This window comes from the organism of the source record quoted next, unplaced genomic scaffold (assembly GCF_019419815.1).
Source record: "Pyrus x bretschneideri cultivar Hongxiangsu unplaced genomic scaffold, Pyrus_bretschneideri_v1 Contig41, whole genome shotgun sequence".
In the NCBI taxonomy this organism is placed as follows: Eukaryota; Viridiplantae; Streptophyta; class Magnoliopsida; order Rosales; family Rosaceae; genus Pyrus; species Pyrus x bretschneideri.
Genome location: NW_025999735.1, coordinates 725,995 through 734,993, shown reverse-complemented (window position 1 = coordinate 734,993; position 8,999 = coordinate 725,995). Strand labels below are relative to the sequence as shown.

The 8,999-nt window shown below is 37.3% G+C and overlaps 1 protein-coding gene across 1 annotated transcript; it reads left to right on the top strand.

Annotated features, from left to right (window-relative positions):
* On the top strand, nucleotides 1-8,821 carry LOC103933878 (polyamine oxidase 5-like). The gene is made up of 10 exons (XM_009343577.3): nucleotides 1-572; nucleotides 687-802; nucleotides 948-1,036; nucleotides 2,082-2,195; nucleotides 2,573-2,660; nucleotides 2,761-2,846; nucleotides 2,942-3,044; nucleotides 3,395-3,492; nucleotides 7,736-8,165; nucleotides 8,341-8,821. The coding sequence occupies exons 1-10, from the start codon at nucleotides 533-535 to the stop codon at nucleotides 8,653-8,655; spliced, it is 1,479 nt and encodes a 492-aa protein (XP_009341852.2). The 5' UTR covers nucleotides 1-532; the 3' UTR covers nucleotides 8,656-8,821.
* Nucleotides 8,822-8,999: the final 178 nt, after the last annotated feature.

Genomic DNA, 8,999 nt, shown 5'->3' with positions numbered 1-8,999 from the left:
TAAAGAAGAAATTAATAACAAATTTAGAAACCTTGCGGCTGATAAACGTTGAACAGTTTGCGTCCAAGTTGTACACTGCTGGATCCGAGCTCGAAGATTCCTAAAATATTCCCCCAGTTGGCCGTCGGCGATCTGGGTTGTCTTCTTTCGTCGCCTTCATTGCCCCCCGACCCAAAAGGGAATTCTGAAAAATTTTACTTGCCATTGTTGCAGAGAAGAGAGAGAGAGAGACAGGATTCTTCTTCTTCTTTCCGTTTCGATTTGTGGTAGAGAGGGAGAGGAGAGAGAGTATATGTGACATGATAAATGACATGAGTTGGTATGAGAAGCTGCGTTGTTGTTGTTCTTCTTCCAATCTCAGCCGCATAATTGCAGGCCTTTTAATCTTCATTCTTTATCATTCTTTCCAGTTAATCTCCAAGATTCCTATACACCCTGAAAAATAAAAACCCACAATTCAGAATTCCAAATTTTATTTGAATTAATCATTCAATTCAATTCTTTTCAAATCCCCATTTTCTTGGAAGTTCCAATGGACCCGAAGGATCCGTTATCCGCTGATTTATTTGATGGTATGTTTTCTGCCTTTTAATAATTTGAAGCTGCATTTCAAATTTGGGTGGTGGTTATTTTTGATAAAATTTGTTGCTTTTTGGTCTGACAATTGTGATATTTGTGTTGAGTAGGCTCTGTTTTGTCTCACATTGAGAGGCAACAGAATGTATGCCCTTCTGTTATTGTCATTGGTGGCGGTATATCAGGGATTGCTGCTGCCCGTATTCTCCATGATGCATCTTTTAAGGTCAGTGGTCGGCAACAATTAGTATTATCCCTCTATGTATATGTGTGTGTGTGTGAATATGTTTTGGACCCCTAAAAAATTATCGAAAAATTGTATCTTGCTTGATTTCAGCAATGCCTTAACGTTATTGTCATAATTTTGTCAGGTGGTTTTGCTCGAATCACGGGACAGACTTGGTGGCCGGATTCATACCGACTACTCATTTGGTTGTCCAGTCGATATGGGAGCATCATGGTAAATTCACTCTTTTGAACTTTGGGGAATTTAATACCTCCTTTTTTTGCATGTACGCAGTGCTTTGGTTCCCGTGGCATTGATCTATTCTTTGTTTAATTTGTATGATCTATCTTATTCTTTTTGTTTGATCTATCCATGCTGCTGCCTGATTAAGATGAACCCCTGTCTCATTACATAGATTCATGTAAACATGAAAATGTTAAGAAATAAAAGAATTTCATTAATGTGAATTTCCTAGGTTATGAGCGTTACTCTTGGAAATTCCTAGGTGATGATACCCTGTGCTTGCCACAGTTCTTCTGTCCTATGTTCTACTTGTTCCATATAGCCTACAACTGGTCATTACCCCAAGCCATCGCTTACTCTTTAAACATAGAAGCTTGTTCAATGTGGACTAAACAAAGAAAGAACCATTCTTTCTCTAACCACTATTATATGGAAGCAAGTAGAAAAATTTGGATTTGCTTGCTGAGCCACCCACAAGATAAAATCCTAGCCACTATTATATGGAAGCAAGTAGAAAAATTTGGATTTGCTTGCTGAGCCACCCATAAGATAAAATCCTAGCCACTATTATATAAAAGTAGAACATTTTTTTGGATATGTTAACAAGTATGCTCTATGTTCTGTATTTGAATCCTATTGACTATTTACTTGCAAATGCATTCAAGAATCTGCATGCACACTCACAAGCAATCACAAAGGCAAGAAACTGTAAATTGTAGATGTGATTACAGAAAATGAAATGACATTGATGATTTCGATAGCCAAATGCGATTTATCAAAATTTTATGTTTGTTTTCTTCTCTCGTCTATTTTATTCGTCAACATGAACTCTGCTTCTTTTATTATAAATTGGGTCTTGGAGTATGTACGCCTGTCTTATTGTTGAATGAAATCCTTTCTACTAAAAGTTAAACTAGAGGTTTTCAAAAGCTGCCGTCACTTCTAGTTCTGCATTGCATTTGAAGAACCGAACCAGTTTAACTTAGGTTGATGGCTTATTAACTAATGGTCCAATATTGTTTCAATTTTATTTCAGGCTGCATGGTGTTTGCAATGAGAATCCTTTGGCTCCACTGATACGCCGACTAGGACTTACTTTATACCGTACAAGTGGTGACGACTCTGTCTTGTATGACCATGATTTGGAAAGGTAAGCACATCCTTGATTATTTACTTTTCTTCTGAATGGACTTGAGATTTATACTCCTAAATGTGTTGAGCACAAGTTTGAAAAGGTAGACATGTCTTCCTTTTATCTAATTGATATAAATTAATTTAATCTTGGGATGTCTTATTTACTGGGAATGTTCCATTTAATGTCATTGGAAGTGAGATTAGTATCACTTTTACTGCTTCACATAACCCCATTAAGTTCCGTATGTATTTATTACATTTTACAATTTTCATCATTGAGGTAGCAGAACATTTTGAATTCAGGCCTTAACTTTTGCATTCTTCAAATTTTGAAGTAGTGACATTTTTATTTGTAATCAGTTTTTGGTCTGAACTATTGTTTTTACTTTCCAGCTTTGCACTTTTTGATATGGATGGCCGTCAAGTTCCTCAAAAGATGGTTGTTGAAGTTGGTGATACTTTCAAGAAGATTCTCAAAGGGGTAAGAAGACTGCAATCTGGGTTCTTTGATTTTTTTGGGTAATTATGAATCCAGCCCTGCTGCAATCTGCAAACTAACTTTTCTTATTTTATTTCTCTAGACTGAGAAAGTAAGGATTGAGAATTCTGATGACATGTCCGTCTGTCAAGCAATTTCTGTAGTGATGGATAGGCATCCTGAATTAAGGTATTAGAAACAAAGTAAATTAGGACACCTTTTATTGTATTATGCTTCATTCTTTGATCTGTTAGTCTAACTGATTTAACTCCCACCTTATCTAGACAAAAAGGACTTGCTCACGAAGTGTTACAATGGTACATATGTCGAATGGAAGCATGGTTTGCTGCTGATGCAGATGTAATATCCCTAAAAAACTGGGATCAGGTTAGTTCAATACCTAAACTTTTAGCTTTATTGTGGGCCAAAAACCATAGGTGCAATTCCCCCTTGACTCGATCCTAAATTGAATTATAGAATTCTATACCAGAGCTGCGGAACTAACGACTCTATTTGAAAGTAGAATTACCAACTTTTACACGAATTTTCACTCTTTTGGGCTTGTCTCCTTACAATTGTTTCCTCTTTGTTAAATACCTTGGGAATTGGGAGAGAGTTCTCTAATTGGGAATGAATTGTATTGAGCCAGATAATTGATGCTTGGATACATTTTAGTCCAGCTACCTTTGAGTTATCTATTAATGAAGGCTTACAAGTTGAGGGTACTTGTTATACAGGAGCATGTTCTATCTGGTGGTCATGGACTTATGGTGCAAGGCTATGACCCAATAATAAAGGCTCTTGCAAAAGATATTGATGTACACTTGAATCACAGGTATGTGTCTCGTACCATAATTGACAAATGCTTTTGCTTAAGTTGGTGTGGTGTGGGTGTATTGTGATTTGTGAGCTATGCAAACAAAAAATTGACATAATTCCCTTGTGCTAGCAACATATATACATTTTGTTGAGGTCAAAGACATTAAATCCGATTCTGAGCTTACATCTTTGCTGTGATTCCCTCAAATTATAAATTTGGTTTGTTCAGTCCTTGACAAGCTTTGTTGCATGGATTAGCTTGTTTATTTTACAACAACAAAGCCTTATCCCACTAAGTGGGATCGAGCTTGTTTATTTTAGATTTTGAATATAGTTTTGTTAGGGCCTGCAAGTTCCAAACAATGGGGGCCTCTTCGAGTTTGGGTTGTACTTCTACTTTGTTCATATTTACTGGGTGCTAACTGGAATATGGTGGCTGGCTTACTGGTTTTGCAAAATTCTACTCCATCTTCAGTCCTAACAGATTCATATATCTAGTCCTAAATTTGACTTTTAATGATAGGATATAATTTTGAAATATGCAATCTATATTATTACAGTATTGGCTCTCCAAAGAGATATCTGACACTACAGTCCTCTATGTAAGACAGTTTCTTAGATTTTTTTATTCAACCAATCATGATAAATACAACTCGAATCTCTAAGAAGAGAGCTGGTACAAGTCTCTTTTAAAACAGTCAAAACAAAAGCCTATGGCATATCAATATGAGTGCCTCATCCTCAAGGCTCAGATGGTGTCTATGTTGGTTATGACAGTTTTAGGTCTGGGTGGATGTATAACACGAAAGGTTGTACTTTCTTCTCTCTTCACTTGAACTTGAATTGTCACTGCTTATTCTAAGTGACAATTACAAGTGAAGTTGTATGGTTTTATAGTCAAGTAAGCCAATTTATAAGTCCTAGACTAACAATCTCCCCCATTTGGCTTACCTTGACAAAACCACACACCTATCAACCTCACATTCACACTTAAGCCTCAACTACCCAAACCGAACCAAGGATGCCTTCAAAAGGCAAAGAAGCATCTCTGGCTGAACCATTAGATTTTAACAGTTGGAAACCAATAACACTTGGTTTGTTTATCAAGCAAGGACTCATGCTCCATGCAATTCCTAATACATTCTCCATTCGAAACATCACTTCTGCTATTGTCCATACTTGGTGGGAGGTAAAGAGGTGTGTGTAAATAGCACTACCCTTTTGCATATATTATGGCCCACTGTTCGATTCTGCTCTTTATTATCTCGAATTATCAATGCTTTGGTTACATTGTGTAATTAAGTTTCTAGTTTGGTTTTAAACTTGTGTGATAATTGATAATACATTAGTGGTGTTATTGTTGAGAATATCACGTTTTAAGAATGGGAAAAACAAGAACAAACTCCGGAAATCGAAAACAAATAACCAAGATAAATAACACCAAGAATTTACGTGGTTCGGCAGTATGTGCTTACGTCCACGGGACAACAACAACAATCTTTTACTATATCAATAATGAGTACAACCAATAATCTTGCCAAATCTCTAGAACTAGGACTTGACGAAAAACCTAAAAGAACAAGAACAAGAAATACACTATCTCTTTTCTTTTCTCTCACACACACTTTACAATATTCTCTCACTCTAATCCCTAGAGTGGTATACAATTTATTGTTTTGCTCCCCGTCTCAAAACTAGTACAATAGCTCCTTTATATAGACATAATAAAGGTCTTCTTCAATAAGGATTACTAATCCTAATTGGAATCTAGTTATGAATCCTTCTTTAATTGAGAAACTAACTCCAATTGGGAAAACAACTCCAATTGGGAAAACAATTTAATCCTCTAAGACTATTAATTCCCAATAGACTTAGGACAACTTATCATGGGCTGGAAAAAACCCAACAATCTCCCCCTCCAGACCATGAGGAAGGTATAACGAAATAGGATTGCTCCTCTTGACCAAACTCCCATTGATCGAATTTTTCATGATCAAGCTCCCCTTGATCGAACTACTCATTAACCAAGACCCTCTTGATTAGACTTCTCTTAACCAGGCTCCCCCTGATCGCAATACCCATTGTCATTGGCAAAGGCAATTATAGACTTCTTTGCCAGAAAACCATCAATCATCTACATTAAAGAAGCTCTTCATCGTAAGTCACAACACCTGCAGTATTGTTCCCATCCTTTTGTTCCTTTTTCCATTTACGACAATGCTTCTTCATGTGACCCTTTTTCCCACAATAGTGGCAGTTGCCATTGAATCTTGTCTCACCAGAATTGTTGCCTCTTTTCTCTATGACAAAGAGTTGTCCAGCTCCAGCGCCTGCACCTGAAGTTTTTCTCCTTGTTTCTTCATTAAACATGCTATCCTTAACAGCATCCATAGACAATACGCCATTAGAAGCCGAATTGCTTATAGTTACGATGAAAGTTTCCCAACTATCTGGCAAGGATCCTAGCAATAAAAGTGCTAGCAGCTCTTCTTCAATATTCAAACCTATAGTGGCTACCTGATTGATCATGTTCTGAAAGTTGTTCAAGTGCTCGGTTACACTAACGTCTTCCGCATACATCATGTTGACAAGCTCTTTGATAAGGAATGCTTTCTTGGCAGCGGTCTTCTTCTCGAAGAGGGATTCTAACTTCTTCCAAAGAGCTTGCGCATCAGTTTCTTTAGACACATGGTGATAGATGCTCTCATCCACCCATTGTCTAATCGTACCAATAGTTTTACGATTCATCTTGGTCCAATTGGCAGCAGACATATTTTCTGGCTTGCTATTAATACCTTCAATTGGCTCATGGAGATCTTTACAATAAAGCATGTCCTCCATTCTTGATTTCCACGTAACCCAGTTGGAACGAGTGAGTTTCATCATAATTGCACCCTCCATTCTAAACGGATATCAGCCAAACCAGGCTCTGATACCACTTGTTGAGAATATCACGTTTTAAGAATGGGAAAAACAAGAACAAACTCCGGAAATCGAAAACAAATAACCAAGATAAATAACACCAAGAATTTACGTGGTTCGGCAGTATGTGCTTACGTCCACGGGACAACAACAACAATCTTTTACTATATCAATAATGAGTACAACCAATAATCTTGCCAAATCTCTAGAACTAGGACTTGACGAAAAACCTAAAAGAACAAGAACAAGAAATACACTATCTCTTTTCTTTTCTCTCACACACACTTTACAATATTCTCTCACTCTAATCCCTAGAGTGGTATACAATTTATTGTTTTGCTCCCCGTCTCAAAACTAGTACAATAGCTCCTTTATATAGACATAATAAAGGTCTTCTTCAATAAGGATTACTAATCCTAATTGGAATCTAGTTATGAATCCTTCTTTAATTGAGAAACTAACTCCAATTGGGAAAACAACTCCAATTGGGAAAACAATTTAATCCTCTAAGACTATTAATTCCCAATAGACTTAGGACAACTTATCATGGGCTGGAAAAAACCCAACAGTTATATATATATTAATGGATTATAACTATTAGGTATTAGTGTGTGTGTGTGTGTGAGAGAGAGAGAGAGGTGGTAGGAGGTAGCCAGATGGGTCATGATATTAAAAATGGTTTGCTAAGAAGCATATAAAGTTGTAAGGCAGAATTGCACAGATCTTCCATGTGGTCACAGGGTTGTCTCAAGCTGTGTTAATTTATATCCATGTGCATATTGGGCTAACACGCTTGGTTAAAAAAAAATGTCATTTCATGGGTCCAAAAGGTCACTTAATGTGTATTTTTCGCCCCTACATGTGAGTGTCGCGTGCAAAAGACTAGGGTATGATTAACAACATTTTCATCACATGGCACGCGTTAAGACAAAACCTATGATGACAAGGATGATTATACATTTTGGCCAAATTTTGAAGTTATTATTTGTACTCAGTTATCCATAGCTGTGCTGTAATATATATGAAGTTTATATCAGCTTTGGTTGAGCTGACAGTTTCCTTCACACCGTAAATAATCTATGAAATTATCTTCACTTGGATTAAGTTTTTATTGAGTTCGAGACTACTTTGATTATTGTAATGGTTTATTTAAAGACAAATTCAGATTTCTTCTAGTTACCAATCCTTTTGTGAACGTATCCTTTTTGTGACTTAGGGTGCAAGCTCTTACAAAAACTTATGCTTTTGAGTTCCCAAAAGTAAGATAATGAAGTTATGAAATTCTCACATTCTTCGGTTAGAATACATTTTAAAATTTTGTGATTCTTGATAAGCAGGGTGACGAAGATATTGTATGGGTCTAATAAGGTGATGGTCACAATTGAAGACGGAAGAAACTTCATTGCTGATGCGGCTATAATAACAGTACCCCATGGGATTCTTAAAGCCAGTTTGATTGAGTTCGAACCTCAGTTGCCTGAGTGGAAGGTTGCTGCAATTTCTGATCTTGGTGTGGGCAATGAAAACAAAATTGCCTTGCGATTTGAGAAAGTTTTCTGGCCAAATGTAGAGCTCTTGGGTATTGTTGCACCAAATTCTTATGGATGTGGGTATTTTCTCAATCTTCACAAGGTCACAGGCCATCCGGTCCTCATATATATGGCTGCTGGAAGGTTTGCATATGACCTTGAAAGCCTAACAGATGACGCTGCTGTTAATTTTGTGATGTTGCAGCTTAAGAAGATGATGTCTGATGCCACTGAACCAGTAAGTTCATTATTTCCAGATGTTTCTCAGTTTTCGGTCAATCTCGGTAACTAAAATAGTGACAAGGTCCTGATACTATCAACCAATTGGATAAAATTTTCGTCTCAAGTAGGTGTTCAGGAGTCGATGGATACAAAAACTGTGGACTTAACTTTGGTTGGTCTCTTTGTTACAGGTTCAATATCTGGTATCACGATGGGGAACAGATGTGAATTCCCTTGGATGCTATGCGTTGGATTTGGTTGGAAAGCCAGGAGATATATACGAGAGGCTTCGGGCACCTTTGGGTAATCTTTTTTTTGGTGGGGAGGCTGTTAGCATGGACCACCAAGGATCTGTACACGGAGCTTACTCCGCAGGAGTTATGGCTGCTGAGAACTGTCAGCGGCATCTGTTACAGAAACTCGGAAATTTGGAGACCCTTCAGCACGCTTACTTTAGGGATGAAGTGCTTGAAGGAACAGTTCCCATCCAAATCTCAAGGATGTGAATCATTCTGGTACATGAATGAATGATAGGATTTACAATTTCAAAGTTGTTGATCTAATTTAATCTTTTAGATTTATCAAGGAACCCTCATTAGCAATGTTTTGAGAAAACACCTTTATGTTACAACTGTGGCAAAGAAAACTCGAAGGCCTGAGTCTCTTCCTCTACCTTTTCTCCTCCTTTCTCTATAACCTTTGTTCCAGCAACACTCAACAAACCCATGCAAGTCGAGTTTGACCTCCCATGGAAGTGCGAGTACAAGTTCGACAAATTGAAGCAAATTAAGAAGGGGCAGCTCATTCCGATCGTGATTAATGAGTTTGTGGTTAATTGTTTAGTATTGTG

Bases quoted from the DNA above. Each gene is read 5' to 3' on its own strand.
- LOC103933878 (XM_009343577.3), top strand. From the start codon at position 533: ATGGACCCGAAGGATCCGTTATCCGCTGATTTATTTGATG. The intron at 2,661-2,760 runs GTAAGAAGACTG...TTATTTCTCTAG, and splicing joins TCAAGAAGATTCTCAAAGGG to ACTGAGAAAGTAAGGATTGA. The intron at 2,847-2,941 runs GTATTAGAAACA...CACCTTATCTAG, and splicing joins GATAGGCATCCTGAATTAAG to ACAAAAAGGACTTGCTCACG.